Source organism: Anarrhichthys ocellatus, unplaced genomic scaffold (assembly GCF_004355925.1).
Source record: "Anarrhichthys ocellatus isolate YVR2014 unplaced genomic scaffold, GSC_Weel_1.0 scaffold6, whole genome shotgun sequence".
Lineage (NCBI taxonomy): Eukaryota > Metazoa > Chordata > Actinopteri > Perciformes > Anarhichadidae > Anarrhichthys > Anarrhichthys ocellatus.
Window position 1 is genome coordinate 14724949 of NW_022280036.1, and position 22766 is coordinate 14747714.

The 22766-nt window shown below is 42.9% G+C and overlaps 1 protein-coding gene across 3 annotated transcripts; it reads left to right on the plus strand.

Annotated features, from left to right (window-relative positions):
• Positions 1-224: 224 nt before the first annotated feature.
• fn1b (fibronectin 1b) lies at positions 225-21246 on the plus strand. 3 transcript variants are annotated; one of them, XM_031846310.1, is made up of 46 exons: positions 225-565; positions 779-904; positions 1216-1353; positions 1650-1781; positions 2164-2301; positions 2382-2528; positions 2620-2808; positions 2922-3104; positions 3484-3660; positions 4050-4205; positions 4304-4432; positions 4571-4714; positions 5675-5796; positions 6667-6835; positions 6924-7100; positions 7489-7617; positions 7724-7813; positions 7904-8098; positions 9056-9334; positions 9442-9705; positions 9800-9894; positions 10190-10358; positions 10528-10614; positions 10814-11005; positions 11792-12070; positions 12279-12470; positions 12598-12687; positions 13351-13617; positions 13758-13874; positions 13974-14141; positions 14242-14397; positions 14508-14624; positions 14997-15266; positions 15356-15543; positions 15628-15715; positions 15812-15991; positions 16102-16191; positions 16707-16895; positions 17150-17239; positions 17672-18123; positions 18253-18391; positions 19146-19307; positions 19410-19535; positions 19636-19742; positions 19872-19958; positions 20475-21246. In XM_031846310.1, the coding sequence occupies exons 1-46, from the start codon at positions 424-426 to the stop codon at positions 20550-20552; spliced, it is 7401 nt and encodes a 2466-aa protein (XP_031702170.1). In that variant the 5' UTR covers positions 225-423; the 3' UTR covers positions 20553-21246. The 3 variants fall into 3 exon arrangements, with proteins under 3 accessions (XP_031702170.1, XP_031702171.1, XP_031702172.1); XM_031846311.1 differs by lacking the exon at positions 779-904; XM_031846312.1 differs by lacking the exon at positions 11792-12070 and having other exon boundaries at positions 226-565.
• The last annotated feature ends 1520 nt before the right edge of the window (positions 21247-22766 follow it).

The following is a 22766-nucleotide window of genomic DNA, read 5'->3' on the forward strand; positions in this document are numbered from 1 at the left end:
TGATATGTCATTTTAACATCTATTTTTCTCTTCATCCCACGGGTATGACGGGTATCCTGGTGCCATCTCGCCTGAAGTGATCTGTGTGACCTCAGGTCTTTTTAACTTCATGTTTTTTCTTGTCTTGTGGCTCTCTGTCTTGAAAGTTAAGTGTCGAGTGTCAGAATTGCCCGCATTCGGGCGAGTCATCCAAAGCTCCAGTCAAAGCCCTCCCCCTCAATAGGCTGCAGCGGTGTGTCCGGGTATAAAGCCAGTGCGCTCCCCTCTCCTCGGTCTGGCGCAGCTGCTCGGTGGCAGCGGGGATCTGACAATAAGGGACAGAAATTAGACCTCTCCAAGCTGAACAGTTCTGCATGCTTCTTTTGTAAAACTTGCTCTGCTAACTTTTTCTACTCTACCTTGAAATCCGTATTTTCCCACAAAATGACTGGTGGCCCACTGACGGGGTTACTGGTTGCGCTGTGCGTAAGCAGCGCAGTCCACGGCTTACCAAAGAAGAGCAAAAGACAAACTGACCAGTATCAGGTGTTTCCTCAGCTCAATGACGCAGCGGCCGTCTCTCCAGGTTGGTACAAAGAACTCCACAACCGTCAAGTGTTCTTGAGTTTAATTTAAGTTTTTTTATTTTGTGTAAAAAGTCAAAGATTTTTAAAATTTTTTAATTATCATTAATTTGATTTATTTTGGGATCAACCAAATTGGCCAAATTGTTATAGGTCGTTTTATGTATAATAAACGTCATGTGACATACTGTATATTCCTATTATATGATTTCTAGTCGGCTGTGAGGAAAACGGTCGCTCATACAGACTGAACGAGCAGTGGGAGAAACCCTACCTTGGTAGTACACTGGTATGCACCTGCAATGGAGCAGCAGGCATCAAATGTAAAAGTAAACCTGAAGGTCAGTGAGAGACCAACCGGTTCGATAGAGAAATGTCTTAGCAGACCATTTATTTGCAGTCTCACTTTCCACATCTGGAAACGCAGTATCAATTGCTTCAGAACGTTTGTGTCAATACCAACAAGTGAAGTTAAAAAAAAAAGTAAATCCCACCATGACTGAGACACCAGTCCTGAGTTACTTCGAAAAAAGTTGGGAACATATTTAGTGAAATTCTTGTCAAGTCACCAGTGCGTCTTTACGCAGCAATATAAATATCCACTGCAATATCAAACTCTTTACCATTAGTATTTCCTCTGTTTTTCTCTCAGTGGAGGAGTCCTGTTATGATAAGCACAATGACCGGACATACCGAGTCGGTGAAACCTACGAGAGACCAAAGGAAGGGATGATGTGGGACTGCACCTGTATTGGTTCCGGTCGTGGCAAGATCAGCTGTACCATTGCAAGTGAGTTGAAAAATCAATATTAGACATGGTAAAATGTTTGCCAGTGATTTTCGAATTCGATTATTTCTAGTTTGTCGCTTTTGTGTTATTTTCTTGACAAAAGATAAGTGGATAGTCTTTCCTCCTTCTTCCACTTATTGGAAACACAGCATTACCTCTGGGTGTTTGAATTGAACATTTCCCTAAATTGTGCGCTACTGATTAAATATACAATCTGAATAATGAGTATGCGTCATAATGCATATTAAGGACATCTTTTCAAACCAATGCAACTTAATACGCGTTGTCCTTCACAGATCGCTGCCATGAAGGTGGGAGTTCTTATAAAATCGGGGACACTTGGCAGAGGCCTCATGACACGGCTGACTACATGCTGGAGTGCGTGTGTCTTGGAAATGGCAAAGGAGAGTGGACCTGCAAACCAGTGGGTGAGTACTTAATTCAAACCTGCAGGGAAACCAGGACATCAACACTTTCCATGTGAACTCTGGAATGCAGATAAATGTGAAATGTCGCAACTTAAACATGCAAGCTTGTGTGTTCGGCTGCCAGCACACACACACAAACTCATAGACAGGGTTATTCCTCAGAAGCATGACTGTGTTTGCTAGCACTGTAAATATTTGACAACAGTCCAGACAAACAAGGTAAGTGTGTGAGAGAGCACGCCTCTCCTCTTTGCCCATCTTACGCCACAGCTATTGATTTTCACTTGGTTTATGTCTCCTGACGCTGTGATTTCATGCCGGATGTTACAGTGGCTCCACGACAAACTGCAGATGCAATTAATCCCCTGTGTTATCTGTGCAGCTGAGCGTTGCTATGACAACAACGCTGCATCATCGTACGTCGTGGGGGAGACCTGGGAGAAACCGTACCAAGGCTGGATGATGCTGGACTGCACCTGTCTGGGAGAGGGAAATGGACGCATCACTTGCACCTCAAGGAGTAAGAGGAGTATAAACACATGAACACACACTTTGTCATTCTTCAGTATCGGCTGCTGACCGCTGTTGTTCTCCAACCAGACCGTTGCAATGACAAGGACCCCAAGAAGTCCTTCCGTATTGGGGACACATGGACAAAGACGGACACAGGTGGACACATCGTGCAGTGTCAGTGCTTAGGAAATGGCCGTGGAGAGTGGAAGTGTGAGAGACACAATGCAGGCCGAGGTGAGATTTAAAAACTCTTGCTCAAGTTCAATTTTGCAAAAAACCTTTCTCTGACACTCAACATTCTTTCGATCTGTTCGGTGGTATACAGGCACGGGTGCTGTCGCGTTGACCCCCACCCATTCCCAGACTAAGCAGCTGCCAGAGCCCGACATCGAGGGGACGTGCCGCACAGACTCTGGAGCCACCTACTATGACGGACAGCGCTGGTTCAGGAGCCAGGGCAGCAAGCAGATGCTCTGTACCTGTCTGGGCAACGGAGTCAGCTGTCAGGAGTGGGGTGAGTCCCCAATTCATGTCACAACACTCAAATAATCTCAAATATTAGATGTACATTGCTTTGTCTCTACTATAATGACCATTTTCTCGTTCTTCCCCTTCCTGTCTGTGCAGAGGCTAGGAAGCTGACCTATGGTGGCACCTCTAATGGCCAGCCGTGTGCATTCCCGTTCGTCTTCATGGGAAAGACCTACTACTCCTGCACCTCAGACGGGCGCGCAGATGGGCAGCTCTGGTGCGCTACATCTTCAGACTATGAGAGAAACCAGCAGTACTCTTTCTGTACTGAGAAGAATGGTGAGACTGGGCTTGAACATTTTCATTGGTTTTGTAGATATATCGGGCTGATGTGCTCCTTTTTATTACATCACAGCTTTTGCCCGTCACTGTCATCTCTCTCCATATCTTACCTTTGAAAAGTCTGTACAACCTGCAATGTAATTTTATTCAACATCAGTAAATGAATTTACTTGTTCATTTGTGTTTTGATGTTAATTCATTTCACACTTAATGTATCAGTTCCCTTTCTGGGTATTTGTAAATGTTGGTTTGAAAATTGCCACATTTTAAGATACAGAATATTGGTGCAAATGTTGTCTATCACAGTCCCCAAACTCTAGAGAATACATGACATGGTGGTATGATGTGATATACAGTGTCTCCATCTCTATTCCAGCCGTTGTGGCAACACGAGGTGGCAACTCCAACGGTGGCCTGTGCCACTTCCCCTTCCTCTACAGTGGCCGCAACTACACTGACTGCACCTCCGACGGGCGTCGTGACAGCATGAGGTGGTGTGGCACCACCCATGACTACGACACAGAGCAGCGCTTTGGATTTTGCCCCATGGCTGGTGAGTGTGTGAAGGGTTTCCAGTTTACAATTTACAATATAAAAGCTTAGCTTAGCATTAAGACCGGGTAACAGGAGGGACACAGCTAGCCTGGCTCTGTCCAAACTAACGTGCTATGGATATATTTTATTTTGTAGGGGATGTAATTACACTAAATGCTTTGGACTTTATTTCATCTTATTGTCATAGATGCTAATGACTTGGTTGCATGGGTCACTTGTAGATAATTGGGGACTTATTGGGGTTTGTGTTCATGGGAGAGTAATGACTCCATCAGGGCTGTTACATTTACAGCATTTGATTCCATACAGAGTGGTGACACTGGAATTTCCGGCACGAACACACACAGTACTGTTTTTATTTATTCGTCCCCATCTTTCTTTATGTAGCCCATGAGGAGTCATGCACCACCAACGATGGAGTGATGCACCGTGTAGGCGATAAGTGGGACAAACGCCATGATGTCATGGGTCACGCGATGGAGTGCACATGCCTGGGCAACGGCCGCGGGGAGTGGAGCTGTGTGGCTCACTCACAGCTGCGAGGTCAGAGAGCTAACTCCATTTGGATATTAAACAAAGCTGTTTAATTTGTCTTAAAGCATTAAGGTATGCTGACTTCACTCCCTTTTTTCAATGTCCAGACCAGTGTATTGTTGACGGCTTGTACTATGAAGTAAACCAAGAATTCTCCAAGCTCCACGACGAGGGCTACACGATGAACTGCACCTGCTATGGACAGGGACGTGGACGCTGGAAGTGTGACGCAAACGGTGCGTTCACGGCTCATTATCTCACCCGCTGAACAAAAATGCTAATGCTTTTTTTAAATCTGGAAAATACAACCCCACCCGTCTTTGTCCCTTCTAATATCCCTTGTCCCTTTGTTTTCCTCTGTTTTCTACAAATAGATCAGTGTCAGGAGCCACAAACCAGGGCTTTCTATCAGATTGGAGAGGCGTGGGAGAAAGTCATCCACAGCATCCGCTACCGCTGTTTTTGCTATGGTAAAGGGATTGGAGAGATGAGATGTGAACCTCAGCAGACCCACCAAGGTAAGGAAAGCTAATCCTCCAAACACCATCAGTTTAACGCTGCTTTCCAGTTCAACTCTTTTTCGGCAGAGTCACCATGGTCCATATTTGAATATGCTGGTTTAAATGTTATTATTTAATTGGGAAAGTGTTAATTCCTCCAGTGCTTCTCAGTCCTTTCATGCAGCTTTTCCACTGAGTGACACTGCAGTCTGTGCTTAATTTGTGTTTGGTGTACTTATTCAACCCTCCTTCCTCTCACCTACCCTTATCCTTTCATCACACGTCACTGAAATGAAAAGTTCACTTGCCAGTTTAGTGAAGGGAAGCGGGGGTTAGCTGTTTTTCTCGACTTTGAAGTCTGCAAGATGGAGAAGTGCTTGCCAATCACATCACCGCTGCCTTCCCCTCGGTCTTTGTAGTTAGAGAGGTTTTTCCTCCCCCACCTGGTGTTGTTGTGCGGACCTGCTGAGGGGAACGGGATGCTGGGGGGGCGGGGGGGCTTTATACACACTTCCTGCCTCCAATGTCTCCCTCTTGTTGGGTAAAAGTTGCTTAATGTGGTACTTTGTACTGCAGCACATTGTGTGTCCTGAGTCAAACATTGACCTAAAAAGTTACAGTTGCATCATCTATCTCACCATGATCAATGGTGTGTGCGGAGCAGGGCTTGAAAAGCTATATGTAAGCTAGATAAACTGTGATGAATATAGTGCTCCGGTGTTATGTCGGACTGTAAGATGTCAGCGGGTGTTTCAGCTGGTTTAGCACCGTCTGGTGGTTTGGTTCTGTCCCAAAACGATGAAACGGTCTGACAGAGCCTCACCAAAAAGTAGCCAACTTTCACCCACACTCTCTACAGGTAACACTGTTACATTACATGTCTTTGATAATGTGTGAGTCTTTTTCTCATCGCTAATAGCAGCTTTGTTCTGTGTCTCTCCTACTCTCTCTCTCTCTCTCCCTACACCTGCTGCTCAGACGGCCACAGACCTGTCCAGGTGATCATCACAGAGGCAGGAAAACAGCCAGACTCCCACCCCATTCAGTGGAACCCCCCCTCATCTGTTCAAATCACCCAGTACATCCTCAAATGGAGAATTGTGAGTCACTCTTTTGGTTCAGGTTAGAAATCGCCTTTAAATTTGCTGACCGGTAGCATTAGTAAAGGTGAGCAAACAGTGAAGTGCTTTTGGTAATGTTGACTGGAGTTTGAACATGGACAAACATGGTGATTAGAGGGTACATTAAGTCCCCTTTACAGTCTACATACACAAACACACAGACTCCAAGGAAAACATCCCCCTCTCAGTGATCTTTGTTCTCACACATCTATTTCTCTTTGAAGACCTCAAGGACTGACAGCCTGGTTGCAATGTTTATTCAGCTTAATTGAAGTCAAACAGGTTTCTTCTGAAGGGGTTTGTGTATTTTGGACAGAAAAGGCACGCAAAGCCCTCGTCTGGCCGTCCTGCTGAGAAAGTTGTGTAGTTTTCCGACAGAGTGCAAATACTCCCAAAAGCAGGATGTGGCAGTAAATGGGCTTGAGTCCAGTCCAAAAGACACATATATAAAGTCTTACTTTTCTGACCATATTTCTGTTAAACTTTATCATCTGTGCTGTCCAAATTGTTCATTACTATAAAGATTAATGTTTGCCATCAAGAGTTTAGAAATCAAAGTTGAGAAAATTATCTCACTACGAGGTCCATTTAGTAGCGATCCTGGAGCTTTTCATCCATATAACATGCCCTTCATCAGCAGGTTTCGCTCAGCACTTTAAAGTTTTGTTGTCCATGTTTGCTCAAAAGCAGAGGTTCAGAGTCCACCCTTGAGGTCAGAAACAGCAGCTGAGAAAATGCTATTGATCACATGATGTTCATCAGCAGAAAAAGATGATCTGATCTTCAATTTATGCTTTATGTTATAAAAACGTGACTTTTAACCCATTCACTTTTTACCCCTTCTGGTAGAAAAATACCGGTGCGCCCTGGAGGGAGGTCGTCGTCCCCGGCCACCTCAACTCCTACACCATCAGCGGGCTGCGTCCAGGCATCACCTACGAGGGTCAGCTGATTAGCATCCTGCGCTACGGACGCCGTGAGGTCACACGGTTCGATTTCACCACTAACCATGGTTCCTGTGAGTAAACTTGAGCGAATACATTCTCTCGATGCCACAAATCTAAAGATACTTTTCATAGGAGCATTATATGTCTTTATCTCTCAAGTGGAAACGTCGGAGGGAGAGACGAGCCAACCTCTTGCTGTGGTGGACACTTCTGAGTCTGTGACAGAAATCACCTCAAACAGCTTCGTTGTGTCCTGGACGTCAGCCTCTTCTACCATCTCTGGCTTCAGGGTGGAGTATGAGCTCAGTGAGGACGGGGCCAAGCCGAAAGTCCTAGGTGAGATCCTTTGACATGACTGAAACTTCCATAATACCTCCAAAATGTCACATCCAAAAACCTAAATGGATCGATTTATTGAGTAGTTTTTCTGTTGAGGTTCTGACTGATGTATCTCAGGTTAATTGTAACCTGGAGTGGGCAATATGGGTAAAGTTCTCCATTGTGGTATATGTAGTTTTAAATCGAGGTATTGATAAATATTGTCATGTACACTTTCTGGAAAATAACCAGAAAAGTCTGCCTGTTTTAGACTAATCTGAAAATGAAATACCTGGTGAGTCAAGATACTTGCAAAAATCATAAAAATCCAATATTGCCATTGAGCAGCCCTCCTCATTGGATATACTGGTATGTGTATTATCTAACTTTGTGTCACCTTCTCCAGATGTTCCACGCACAGCCACCTCTGTCACCATCGCTGACCTCCTGCCAGGACGCAGATACAACGTTAACGTCTATGAGCTCCCAAATCAGGGACAACCAAACCTCATTCTGACCACCACCCAGACTACAGGTGGGAGAATCCCCCTCCTCTCTCATGACAATAACATCAGGATTATGCAAGTACATTATTTCACAAAATACAACGTGACTGATTTCCATTCTTTTCTGTTCCCCAGCTCCTGACGCCCCTGCTCAGCATGCAGTCCATCAGGTGGGAGAGTCCTCTATCAGAGTCAGCTGGTCCAAGCCTAATGCTCCTATTACTGGTAGGAAATGTGTCTGTATATAATTTAGTTGTTTGATATAGAGATCCATTTTATTTTGGCTGTGTGTAACTGTATGGTTGCGCCTACCAGGTTACCGGGTGGTGTACACGCCGTCAGTGGAAGGCAGCAGCACTGAGCTGAACCTGCCAGACTCAGAAACCTCAGTGACCCTGGTTGATATTCTCCCCGGTCTCCTTTACAACATCAGCATCTATGCTGTGGAGGAGGACCAGGAGAGTGAGCCTGTTTTTGTACAGGTCAACACCGCCGGATCCCCTGTACCAGGTGCATATTTTCTATTAGATATGATCTTTCATTCAATAAAAAGGCTGAAATTAGTGAAAACTGCTTTACAACGTAAGCCAATTGAATTTTTTTTGTTTTATTAAAACATTCACAGTATGTTATTCTATTCTGTAGATGGTAAATTATTCTTTTCATATCATTCTTTGTCTTTTGACTGACAGTAAAATCAGAACAGATTAAGTTTATACTCGCAGCTAAAGATTCCTTATAGGGCCAGGCAGCTTTAGGAGAGGCTTTCCAGTGTTTGGGAAAGACTAAGCCTGTCAAAACATTGCTTTGTCAAAATATGCTCTTACAGTTATAACCATACCACGGTAATATCCTCTTATCTTCATCCTAGTGTTTCTAGTTAGTGTAATCTTATTCTGTGGCCCCTGAATGAACTCTCTTTAATTCATGGTGGCTCAGGAACAGACACCTGTTAAAACACTTGTGAAACGCAACCATGCATGTGCTGCCCACACCCACACAAAGGCACACACACACACTTCATACATCCTCAGTGTATCTTACATTTCTGAATCCCTCCTTGTGCCTGGCACAACAAAACGTAGTGTTTTATCATGCTAAAAAAGAAATTTGTTTTACCCATGTGTTGTTTGGCATTTCTCTCATATTTTCTGTTTTATCTGAGTCTTTATTGTTGAGATCTGTAAATTGTTAAAGCCTTTTATTGCACTTTTACACAGATGGTTGCAGACACAATGAAGGTTTTAGATGTATTGCTGTACTTAGCATTTTTAAGCTTGTACAGTATTTTCACAGCTAACTTAAAGTTGCCCTGTGGATTTTTTTGTAAAATTATGTTTACGTTCAGTGTTTCTCCCAACAAAATGAGGACCGACTCATAAAAACATAGTGTTACTAGTGGTCAAGGGTATCTTTAAGACTGATTGACTGTCTCTTGTAAATCAATCTACCAATTCCTGTCCACAGAGGAGGTCCCGGCACCCACAGACCTTCAGTTCTACGAGGTTACGGATATGAAGATCACCATCACCTGGACCGGTCCACCCAGCGAGGTGACCGCTTACCGGGTGCACTTCACCCCCGTCGGTCCAGACGGCACTGAGACGAGACTCCTGCAGCTGCCTTTCTCAGCCAACGCATATGCTGATATCACACACTTGCAGCCGGGCACACTGTACCGCTTCTACATCTACGCCATGAATGGTGGAGTGGAGAGCAAGCCGCTTGTGGGAGAAAAGTCTACTAGTAAGTATCGCCATAGACAAAGGAGGCCCGAGTTAGACGCAGAGGGATCACAATAATGTATCAAAGATTTTTTGCCTTACATGTGCTATAATTTTTATCCCCTCCAGAACCTGATTCGCCCACCGATGTGCGTTTCACTGACATTGGCCACAACACTGCCATGGTTATCTGGGAGGCTCCCCGCGCCATCGTCAGTGGCTACCGTCTTTTCCTGAGCATCGAGGGCTCCAGCCCCATCGAGAAGAGGATCCCTGGCAGGGTCACACAGTACCCTTTGAGAAATTTACGTCCAGACACCCAGTACACGGCCGTCCTGCACTCAGAGCTTGACAATGACCTCAGCAAAGGCATCACTACATATTTTACCACCGGTCAGTATTAAGAGAAACACAGCATCTGCAGGGAGGAGTATAAATAGTTGCAATTAAATTAATTTGACTTTTCCCCATTCTGTCCTCCTCCCAGCTCCCCAAATGGGAAATGCTCCTGCTTTTAGCACCGAGGTCACTGATAGGTCTATCATCGTCACCTGGATACCTGTTCGCAGGTTCAGCTACAAGGTAGAGAACTTCATCTTCATCTTCAGTTCATCGTCTAGAGAAACAATTGTTCATAATCACACAAAATTAAAGCTGCCCAATCAATATTTTCATACTATTAATGGGTCAAACCACGATGTGTAATGTGAAAGAGGTTACTCGTAGATGACATCAACTTTATAAGGTGATAATATATCAATATTGGGTTTACTGCTTGTTGCGCTGACCCCAGGTGGCCAAAACAAAATGTCTTTGCTGTATATTTTGTGCGTTAAGTGTATTTTCCAGGTTTCTGATCTCTGCCTCCTTCCCTCAGCTCTCTGTGCTCCCCAGCCAGGAAGGCGAGTCTCCCAGAGAAGATACCTCTGACTCTGGACGTATTTATATTCCTGATCTGATTCCTGGAACTCAGTACACCTACAGCGTTCAGCCGATCTTCAACGGACGCAACCGTGGAAACCCCATCACCCGAAATGTTGTCACTTGTGCGTATCCAAATCACTTTCACTATAAAATAAGTTGTGTAACTGATCACCAGATTGATTTAATGTGGGCCCACATCGCACTGTTCTTGAGAGTTTGTTTAAGAAGTCACTGCTGCATCGAATCAAGTTTCCCATGCTTGCGTCATGATCTGCTTTCCTTTCCTTGCAGCCCTGTCGCCTCCCACTGACCTCAGAGTAGAGTCCAACCCCGTCACAGGAGATCTCACTGTCCACTGGGTAGCTTCCAAAACACCAGGTAAATATTGACTGTGTTCCACACGCACTGACTGCTCATTGGGTCTCGCCAAGTCTAGACCTTGGCCTTTGAATGGTATTTTTTTCCACCTGGACAAATGTCTCTTCTCGGTATTTCCTTTTGACTCATACATTGCAAGAACCTCTTGACATTATGTTCGACCTCCTCCATATTTGTCTTGTTCCCCCACCCTCTGCAGGCACCACGGGCTACAGAGTGACAAGCACGCCGACCAACGGCCAGCGAGGAAACACCCTGGAAGAGTTTGTCCGAGCAGATCAAACCTCATGCGTGCTAGAGAGCCTGAATCTGGGGGCCGAGTACAACATCAGTGTCTTCACTACCAAGGGTCATTTGGAAAGTGTGCCCGTGTCCACAATTGTCACACCAGGTAGGAGCCAACAGCAAAGCATTCACACATGTAAATTGGCATCAAAACACAACTTCGCTGTGTCTGTGTGACAGAGGAATAAAAGGATGAGATGAATTTGCCATGAAAGGCTGAGTCGAAGTTAAAATGGAGCCAACCTCAATATTTCACTTCCTGTCATTACAGTAATATTCTCAATATTCCCAAACGTACAGTGTATTCATCTTCATGCTGAGACCTTTATCCTACATATTCATTATTTTTAAAATTGGCTTAAAAAAACAAACGCTTGAATACATTCATGCAGAATAACGGGAAACGAACAAGCTGACAGACACACAGCTCTGACTTTTTGTTAAAATAGACTAAAAGGATCCATGGAGCTGCAGAGTTTGGGTCTAATCTCTGTGGGTTTGTTACAATGAGCAACCCCTTTGTCAAAAAAAGACATTGTTTAATGATCACAACCTATTACTAACATGATGATTATGGTATGTGCATGGTATGCAAAATGGTATGGATACCATGCATGCAGGTCATGTTTATTAATCGGGATGGGAATAATTATTTTAGAGCATGCACAGAACATTATTATTAATCACTGCTTCATTTATAACATAAACTGTGAATGTCTATTGACTTCAGTAATTTGTAATGTTCTCTGTCTAGCATGGCTACTGTTCACCTCTGGATCTCTGAATGCTTTATTGGGAATGAAATGATATAACTCATGTAATTATTGTGGCTATTGGGTCTTTCTGTCTCTCTAATTTTGCTTGCACTTTGCAACTGACCTAACCCTTTCAGACATCCCCACGCCCAGTCACATTGACTTTGTCGACATTACTGACACCACCGTCGGCCTGCGCTGGATCCCTCTGAACTATACTACCATTACTGGTTACCGGATAACGGTAGTAATGTCAGGCGAGAGCTTGCCAATTTTTCAAGATATGGTGGAAGCATCTGCTGGTTATTACACGATTCGTGGTTTGGAGCCGGGTGTGGACTATGACATCAGTATCTTCAGTGTTACAGAGGAAGGGGAAAGCGAGCCGACCACACACACAAAGCAAACACAAGCTGGTGATTTAACTCTTTCACTCCATCTGTGGGGAGGGCTTGGGTTTTGATCTGAGAGAATTGATGAAGGCACATTAACAGCCCTTTTATTAACACACATGATTAACTCAAACACTACAATATATTTTCTTTATGTCAGTGTAAATCTGCTTTTATTCAATTAATCTCTTTCCTGTGTTAGCTATAACGTTTTAACCTCTTATTCTTACAGCTATTCCAGCTCCCACCAACCTGCAGTTTAGAGGGGTGGGTCCTGACCACATTAGGGTGACATGGGCAGTCCCCCATGTGGCCACACCAAGCGACATCTCTCGGTTTGTCATCCGTTACCATCCTGTAGCCACAGACGACGACATCAAAGAGGTTAATGTTGGCGGCGCCACCAACACCTTTTTGCTGGAGAGTAAGATGATCTGTTTAAAAGTGTCTGACAGAAAGTTAGATTTAAAGTCCAAAATGAGTAGTTTTTCTTTGCAATGCTCCATGTCAAGCCATTCTAACTGTATACTTATCTCCCCATTTCCATATAGACCTGCTACCCAACACTGAGTACCGTATAAGTGTTGTTTGTGTGTACGGTGAACGAGTAAGTGAACCAGCCACTGGGACTCAGAGGACAAGTGAGTATGACAGTGGTTTCCGAAGTGCATCAAGGGTGGCGCAAGACTTGTTAATTTCCATTTTTTTACTGTCATTTTTTAATGTTTCATCACATAAAAACAAGGTAATATCTGCATTAACTATTTTGTTTTTAGACTTTTGACGACCAAAACAACACATCAAAATCAGAAAATCACTGCATTAAAAATCCTGTTAAATATGCAATGATGCGGCAGCTAAGATTGGTGAAAAGACTCCTCTGCTTTTGAACAGAACGAAATAAAGAAAATACATTCAACAATTAGCATATTTCATTTCTGTTTCTTGTTTATTTAAATATATATATATATGTATATGCAAATGTGCACAGTAACATACCTTAAAACAGCTGACTTCTTTTATTCCTGACTTATTTAAAGACTAGATATTTGATGTTTTTAAATGTTCATGTTCATACATATTTCATACTATAATTTAATGTTATTTGTGTTGTTAGCCCATTAAAAAACGAATCTTATAGTAGATATCCATGGTGGTAATTCTGAGCTATGGTTGCATGTGGATGCATGTTTAGTTTGGGTGCCACTGGATTATGACACCAGTCCAAGTCGACAATCCCTTAATTGCTAAAATGTTGTAATTACCATTGGATGTAATTTAAAGTCTCTCTCCTTTCCCTGCAGCTCTGGACTCTCCCACTGGCTTGGACTTCTCCGACATTCGCACCAACTCCTTTACCATTCACTGGCTGGCTCCGACCGCTGTTATCACCGGCTACCGCATCAACTTTCAGAAGACGAGCGGCGGGCGGTCGAAAGACGAGAGGCTGCCCCCAACCAGGAACCACTTCACTTTGAGCGGACTGACACCAGAGACGGAGTACCTGGTGTATGTGTATGCTGTCAACAACAATCAGGAGAGTCAGCCTCTGGCTGGCACACAGGCCACCAGTGAGTTTCTATACTGGTTTCCACTACAACCTCTCCTTTTCTTTTCTTAGTGACACTAATTGGCTGAATCTTGACCTTAATTATTTGTTTTTATAGACATTAAAAATTTGTTTTTAATTTGTTGTTCTAATCCTCTCCAGTCTCCGATGCTCCCACTGACCTGGAGGTAACATCGTCCACCCCGTCCAGCATCACCATTCGCTGGGACGCCCCCTCTGTCACAGTGAAGAACTACAGGATCACCTATGAAGGCACAAGTCTGTACATGTTGTTTTAAGTCATAGTAGTAATAGTTTCCTCTTAACCTCGACAATATTTGTAATGTTACACTCGGCTCTTCTTCACTCTCTTTCTAGGTGGTGAGGCTCCTCAAGAGTTCACCATCCCAGGCTCTCAGACCACTGCCACCATCACCGATCTTAAGCCCGGTACAGACTACACCATCAAGGTCTTTGCTGTTACCGGAAGAGGGGACAGCCCCGCCTCCAACACCTACACAGCTGTTTACATCACCCACAAGACTGGTACAGCAACGTGAAAAAAAAAAAATCTTCCCGGTAAAAAAAAAAATGTTGAGGGGTTAAACTAAATCTAAAGCCTGTTATGTGTCCGTCTGTCTTTCAGATACCGAGCCCCCCACTGACATGAAACTGACTGACGTGAGTGACAACGCCATCACAGTGCGCTGGTCTCCTGCTCAGGGACCAATCAGAGGATACAGAATCACCAGTGTCCCCAAAAATGGCCTGGGACCATCCTACTCTGAGGTGGTAGCCCCTGGTAAGTCAGGCCAAAAAAAGCTGCCATCTTTATTTCATATATATCATATCATATTTTTTCCAACACAGTATGCTCATCTCAGTGGCTCCTCTTCTGCTCCTCTGTTACAGATCAGACTCAGATCACATTCACAGGTCTAATGCCCACTGTTGAGTATGTTGTGAGTGTCTATGCCCTGGGCAACGATGGACAGCCCTCCTCCCCCGTGGTGGAGAATGCTCTCACTGGTCAGTTTGACTCAGTTCAGTGACAAATGATTTGAAAAAAGACTTAAACTTAAAAATTATTTTTGGCACAAGTGATGCGAGTTACTCTCAATGTTTTTCAGTGCATTTACATGCATCAAGTTACTTGCATCTCCAGTATTTCTTCCTGATTTCTTGATTTCCTTGATTTCATGTTAGTGAGAAACCTGGTTTCCTAATCAGGATGAGGTATTGGGGAAATATTCCCCAGCTGGATTACTTCTGGATGCTTGAGTCTCAAACATCCATCTCACTTTAAGATGTCTTTTTAGCCTCAGAAGTGTACGTTCTTTCATTAAAAACAACAGCTCAGAGCTGACAGGAATTCCCCCGTGTCTTCCTCCCATCCTGCAGCTATGGACCGTCCCAAGGACCTGACCTTCACTAACATCGACTCCAACTCCATGCGCATCACTTGGGACAGTCCAGACGGCACAGTGACATCATACCGCGTCCTGTACTCGAGCTCAGATGAGAGTGAGAGGGAGCTGATTCCAGCACTCAGAGGTGACCAGGACACTGTGGTTCTGAGAAACCTTCGCCCCGGGACAGAGTACACTGTCAAAGTCATCGCCCTCCATGGCCGCACACCCAGCAAACCTTTGGTGGGAACCCAGGCCACAGGTAGAAATACATAGAAAACATCAACACATTCATGACCTAACTTATATGTCCCCTGACTCCAATTCTAAATGTGTAATTTGCCGTCTCAGTGATCCCTGCTCCGACCAGCCTGCTGATCTCAGAGGTCGGTCCTTCCACATTCACCGTGTCATGGCGGGCTCCCAATGCACGCCTGTCAGGCTACCGTGTGGTCGTCAACCCCAAGAACATCAACGGCCCCACCAAAGAGTTGAACGTTGCTCCGGACACCACACGTGTCGTCTTACCAGGGCTCATGGTAACAAGAATTCTTATCTCAGGATTTACATGGATTCATTGTCACTCAGTGATTAAATATCAACTGTATGTTTGTATGTTGTAGGTGGCTACCACATATCAGATACATGTCTATGCTCTGAAGAACTCTGTCACTAGCAGACCGCTGGAGGGAGAGACAACGACACTGGAAGGTAACTGGCTGCACCATAAATGAGCACATTTACAGTCATCACCAGTTGTTATGCACTGCTCTGTTTTATGTCCGCTTCCTTTCCTCCTCAATACAGAAGTAAGTCCTCCTCGGCATGTGCGCATCTCTGATGTGAAGGATTCTTCTTTCACGCTGACCTGGCGCTCCAAGGTGGAAACCATCACTGGCTACCTCATCGATGCCACGCCCGTCAGTGGCTCAGACCCCACCATCAGGAGGACCATCCCAGGAGAAGCAAACACCTACACTTTCACAGGTACAATAGACCTACCTGCTAGACAGACCTTTTAAAAACATGGAAACAGGTTTACAGATGTAAGTATTGGAAGTGTGATTTCACTATTTTTTATTCTTTTTTTTCCTAAGGTCTGCAGCCAGGCACACCATACTCTGTTAGCCTGTATACTCTGAAGGGCAGCATGAAGAGCGACCCATTTACTGTCAGCATTACAACCGGTAAATACGCAAATCTGTGTCTGATCTCCCTGCTTCATTGTGATTGCATTTCATGCTTTATAATGTGAACTTAAGTTTAAATCAGATTTTTTCATATCCATAAATGTTGATCTACATGTAGTTGCTGGTGCTTTATCGCTCTCACTCATTGCATACAGTAAATCCTGTGTATACAGTACAATGTTAATACAAGCAATGTAAAGGGTCAAAGACAGAGCGAGGAAAAGAATAATGCACACAATGGTTTAGTTAAATGCAGCCACAGTAGATATTTTCGAGATTATATCTCTGTTTCTGCTGCATCAATTCTGATTATTTTTTTCTGTGTGGGTTCGACAATGTTTTAGGAGTGCTCTGATAAATCGGTGGAGTACTCATTTAAGTCAGGTCTTAAAACCCAAATTGAAATGAGAAATGCAGCTGTAGCGCTTGACATAAATCCCAACTGTAACCCGACAATGCACACACAAAGCAACAAGCAATCAGATGATCTAAGATGATGTTTTTCTTCATAGCTAAACCAGTGGTCCAGGCTCCCACCAACCTCCAGGTCACATCTTTGACCCCCACCTCCGTCTCCTTCACCTGGCAGCCACCTGCCACACACATCACGGGATACTACGTCACCTATGAGGAGTCAGGAGGAGCACCACGAGAGCTCCACCCACGACCCCACGCCGGCCAAAACTACGCCACCATATCTGGTATACCCTTGTCAACTGGTCCATTATCACTAAATACTATATTGCCACAGGAGATATTGTATAGGGCTCGGTTTGTCACTGAAAAAACATATTGCTTATTTAATTAATTGGGCTACAGCGCATTTTTATTAAAAAGTGTTAGATTTATGAAAAGCTTCATACAGGCTCAACCGGTTATATGATTATTTTACATGTAATCACGAGTCAAGTGCAACCAACTCAGTCCACTATATGATAATTGTTTCTCTCCTCAGGCCTGAGACCAGCAACCGAGTACATTATCAAGATTATCGCCATCCAGAACACACAGAGGAGCACACCGCTGCAGGGCAAAATCAGGACTCGTGAGTATTTTCAGACTTCTGCTCTGTACAGTGACAAATGTGATGGTCAAGGTGATGCATTCGAAATTTCAAATTAGTTATGGCTAAAAATCCTTTGAAATGTAAGGGTTTGAATGGAAGCTTTAATCTGCTCAGCTGAATTTAAATGTCTTGCTGCAACAGCTCAGAGGCTTTGAAATAAACGTTACAGTCAATCAGCGTTAGTTCTCCTAAAACAATAATAATACTTTTTATTTTGAATGTCTCCAGAAATGCCATTCAAAATATCTTGTGTGTTCGTAATGCTGCATTATGACACACTTTGCCGCGAAGAAGTAGCCCAGCAATGCTACACATTTGTCGCCTCCTGTTGGCTGAGATATGTTACTGCAGCTCTGCTTTACCCCTCCCACATCTAACCTGCTTGCTTCCCTAACCCTCTCTCCCGCTCAGAACCAGACTCCTTGCTTCCCTTGCCTCTGCCAAACCGCCCCGGAGGTTTTGGGGACAGGCTGGATGTGCCTGACACTGAGTTGGACAACACAGTCCAGGTAGTGGGCAACAATGGCCAGGATGGGCAAGGAGGTCAAAGCCAGAATGTGGAGTACACAGAGTACAACAACAACGGAGACAACAACAGATATAATGGGAACGGTGGCAACCCACAGTCTCCCTATGGGCAAGCTCGTGAGCCCCTGGTCTTTTTGCCCCTTCCTGATGCAGAGGGCCGCAGAGTGCCCATCCTGAAGCTGAACTTGCCGATCGGCTACACGTTTGGTAACGAGACGGGTGTGCCGCAGGAGGCCCAAACTCAGACCTCCATCTCCTGGAAGCCTTACAAGCAGAGCAACGCCTACGTGGTGTCCTGCCATCCCCTCACACATTTAAATGAGAAGATGTTCCAGGTAAGTGACGAGGGCCTTGGGTTCCAGTTCAGCCCAGTCCATCATACCGTCTGAGCATAATTTATCAATCTTATTAGATGAACTATTTTATCTCATGTGGACAAACCTTGTCTCTCTTTACCTGTCCAGGTCCGCCTTCCAGGCACAGCCACCACTGCTACCCTGATAGGACTCTCCCCCGGAGCAAACTATAATGTGATGGTGGAGGCTCTGATGGGGGCGCTCAAACACAAGATACTGGAGCAGGTCGTCACTGCCGGCAACACAAGTAAGCACCCTACAGCAACTGCTGCGTCCAAAGTGGGCTGGACTCAGTCAAAATTCAGTGAAAAACGACTTCTGCTAATTAAGAGCCTTGATTTACCTCAGTGGCAGAGATAACCTGGCATTTCTCCCTGTACCACGGTCAATGTGACCTCAGAACTTCCTCCAAGTACTTGTTTCTTTACTAATTAGTATAATGTACATTTCAAAACACTTCTTCCATCAGTTCAACAACAGAGTAACGTCATATTCACCACTCTGCTGTTCTGAGCTTCTCTTCTCTAGCAAAAAAACCTGTTTTAATTCACTGAATAATTGCAGTTGTGATGGTCACACCCCTGACACCCCCTCATTTGAAACACGGCCATTATTTTATATGATCAACTATTCGATTTTTCACTTCGCAAGCAGCAAAAATAGTACCTACTATTGGCAGAGCCTGCTCATAAACCTACCCTAAATAGTAATAAGTCAATAAATAAGTATTTTATTCACTGCAACTGTGTTTTAATGCAATGAAACCTTAGTATAAAGGTTCCCTTGAGAAGCACAGTTTGTTTGTTTGTTTTTGCATTTTAGTTTGGCGACGTAGAGATATGACACTGATGAAAAATGTAATTATTAATAAGCAATTCAATTAAAGCCATCGTAGCCCAAAAGAAGTTCATCCCAATGAAATGGCAGTGAAACAATCCTCAAGTAACTACTGGCTAACGCAAATTGTTTTCTCGTTTTTTCCCCCGCCCATCTTCCATCAGTCCCAGAGGGAGTGCCCTCCACTAAGGACTCATGCTTTGATGCCTTTACTTCAACCTACCACGATGTTGGTGGTGAATGGGAGCGGATGTCCGAGACAGGCTTCAAGCTGTGGTGCAGGTGCCTGGGTTTGGGAAGTGGCCACTTCAGATGCGATTCATCTAGTAAGTTTTTTGAATATTTTGTTTCCTGAAGGTACATACGCATAGTTGGAAATAGAGTAAACTTTACCTGGTTTCTCTAATTATTACTTTGTCCATCATTAGAGTGGTGCCATGACAATGGCAACAACCATCGCATTGGAGAGAAGTGGGACCGCCGCGCAGAAAATGGTCACTTGATGAGCTGTACTTGCTTGGGAAATGGCAAAGGAGAGTTCAAGTGTGAACCCCGTAAGGAACCTTTTAAGACCCTAAGAAATATTCTATGACTGTCTCAAAAGGATGTGAAGGAGTTGCATTTGAACCTAAACGTGCATGTACGCCCATACAGATGATTCGGTGTGCTATGATGATGGCAAAACTTACCAGGTGGGAAACCAGTGGCAGAAGGAGTACCTGGGTGCCATCTGCACCTGCACGTGCTTTGGAGGACAGCAGGTATGACGTACAAGCCTCCCTGGCTTTGGGTCTATTGTTCATTGATACATATATTGACTTGTGATTGACTTGTGGTCCTTCTGCGAGTTAAATGAAGCATGTGCGCTTGTGTGTGTTTGGTCTCATCAGGGCTGGCGATGTGAGAACTGCCGCAAACCAGGTGGTGATGTCGATGCCAGTCTGCTGCAACCTGTGAGATATGGAAACAAACTACAAGTGAGTGGAATTCATGTAAAATAATTGTATTATTATTATTTTTTTAATAGTAATATTATGTTGTTTTTTAATTAGAGCAAAGGATTTCTCAGTATTTTATGTTTTATGTCATACTATTTTTGTATCATTTGTATATGATTTTTTTATGATATATTTTGTATGCCGTACTGTCCTAAATTAGTTTTGCCTTTTTACATACTATAGCATGAGATTTGTATGGATTATTATGACTTTACTTTTTACAACATACTATACTATGACGTTTTATGACATTTTTATGACACAGTATACCATGTCTTATTTGTAACATTTTGATGGCATACTTTACAAAAACATTTTGATGGCATACTATGAATACTATGAATTGTTCATGACATACTATTCTGTGATTTTTTTAAATCTATTTTTGGCTCACTATACTAACTGATGAAGAGTGCTACTAAATGTAATGACAACACAGGATTGTTTGTACGGTACCTAGGCATGTGACCTTACCTTTTTCAATTCTTCCTCCAGAATATTCATTGCCCCATTGAGTGCCTCCGACCAGACCTGCTGGCAGACGCACACGTTCCTCAAAATCCTCTGGAGTAAAGCTATGGACATCTGCTTTGCTCCCTTTTTGTCCAATTATGCACTGTCTCACCATTTAGAAGCCATACTGTCTGCGACTAAACTAACTGCCTTATCACTTTCTGACACATGTTTAGCCAAAGATGTTACACTGCCCTGCTGCCTGATCAAAGTGATCCTCGTCTAAAGCCAGTCTTTTCACTGTTCACTATCAAGTCTCTAAATTCATGCTCAATCGTAAAATGAAGACTCCTGCTTTTTCGCTTTTTCTCACATTTGTGTGTACTTCAATAGAAGTAATATAGGACTTGTCATCAAACTGATTTATATACTTCTCAAATTGACATATGTTGTCCATTTAAATATTCAGAAACGCTTCCTAATCAAAGGGCAGAAACTGTCAGGAAGTAAGCACTGTGTTAAAGAACGTCAATGTAGTTATCAACAATGTTGAAATTGTCCCTGAATTTTGTGCTTTTCTTTTCTGTAGCCCATCTGTTACTGAGGGGTCACACTGTGTGTGATTGACACATTCTTATGTCTTTTTGCTAATTTATCCCTTTAATCTCAATGTGTGAATGTGTGAACTGGGATGACAGAATTTGAACTGTTCTATTTTTATACTTTGTTGTCCATGCCAATGTTGTTTCTACCTTGTGACAAAAAGAAGTCCCTTATTTTAATAAAGCAGGAGAGATCCTAAAACCTACGCACATTATGTTTTTCTTTGTTGTTTTTTTGGAAATAAGAGGTTAAAGGAATAAAAAGATCAGTGAAAAATGTCTGGGTTCAAAATGAAACCATTTTTGAAGGTGACAAATTCAATACCGATAAAAAGCATTGAGAATAACTATAAAGAAACAGTCTTCTCACTGATTGTCTAGTTTACTTATGTTCATAATACAGAGGCATCAGTATTAAATTGCAATTCTTAGAAGTTCCTCAGAGTAATTTAGATTTCATGCTTTTTACATACCATCATTAAACTGTGTTTAATAAGACAGACATTGCTTTGAGCTATATGCCGCTATATGCAAGCTGACCAGCTCACAAGAGACAATGCTATTATGCTGGTGTTTAGGTACAAAATTTAGCATATTCATCATCAAAGTTAATTTTAGCATACTAACATTTGCTAAATAGAATTAAACAATGACATATGTATAGAAATAAGTCAGTACAGTATGTCATACAAATATAGTTCAAGCTACAAGTCATGATGGAAAAAAAAAAGTATAGTATGTCCCAAAAATTCATAAAGAGTTGTATAGCATTTAAAAAAAGTGATGTATCAAAAATGTTATAGCATGTTAAAAATAGTATGTTGGTCATAAAAAAAGGCCTCGTATTGAATATGGGAAAGTCTGTTGTGTCAATAAAAGGGATTTCTGAAAGAAATCATAAAAGACAGCATATGTTGGAAAAAGTCATAAAAAAGTCCTAGTATCGTATGCAATTGTATTTATCTGTCTTATCTGGACCCTGAAATAAAGTTTGATTGTTTCGAAAGCGAAAAAAGTCAGTTTCATGACAAGTCATAGTATAGTCGGTCCCAAAAAGTAATACAAAAGTCAGTTTAGTTTGTTGAAAAAAGTCAGAGTATGTTGACAACTCATAAAAGTCAGAGTATAGTATGTCAAAGAGTCATAGTAGTGCGTCCTAAAAGGTTTGACTGAAAATAGTCAAAATGTAGAACATCGAAAAAAAGTGAAGGAATGGATGTTAAAAAAAGTCCGTTTTTTGTCATAGTATCATTTGTCAAAAATAGTCAGAAAACAGTGATAGGATATTAAAATTTAAAAAAAAAGTATTGGTATAGAAGGTAAAAAGTAATTCTAATAGCATGTCCAAAAAAAGTCAGTCTTTTTTTAGACCTACTATACTATGACTTCTTTCAACATACTGTAATAGTTTGACTTTTTAGACATGTTTTTTTAATTTTTTTTTTTATTTAGAATACAACTCCCCCCCCGGACATAGTTCGACTTTAATCGATGGATTACCTCCATCCGTCCAAAAACATAACTACTTCATCATTTAATCCTATTAGACATTTGATTGAAATTGTCATAATTAGCATATGAACTCTTGACTTATGGGCAAGGGCGAGTTTTGTGAGGTCTAGGTGACATTTGCCCACCAAATTCTAATCAGTTCCTCAGAGTCCAAGTGGACATTTGTGCAAAATATGATGAAATTCCCTCCAGTTATTTCACGAGATATTGCATTCACAAA

Bases quoted from the DNA above. Each gene is read 5' to 3' on its own strand.
- fn1b (XM_031846310.1), top strand. From the start codon at position 424: ATGACTGGTGGCCCACTGACGGGGTTACTGGTTGCGCTGTGCGTAAGC. The intron at 7,101-7,488 runs GTGAGATCCTTT...CACCTTCTCCAG, and splicing joins GGCCAAGCCGAAAGTCCTAG to ATGTTCCACGCACAGCCACC. The intron at 14,625-14,996 runs GTCAGTTTGACT...CCCATCCTGCAG, and splicing joins GGTGGAGAATGCTCTCACTG to CTATGGACCGTCCCAAGGAC.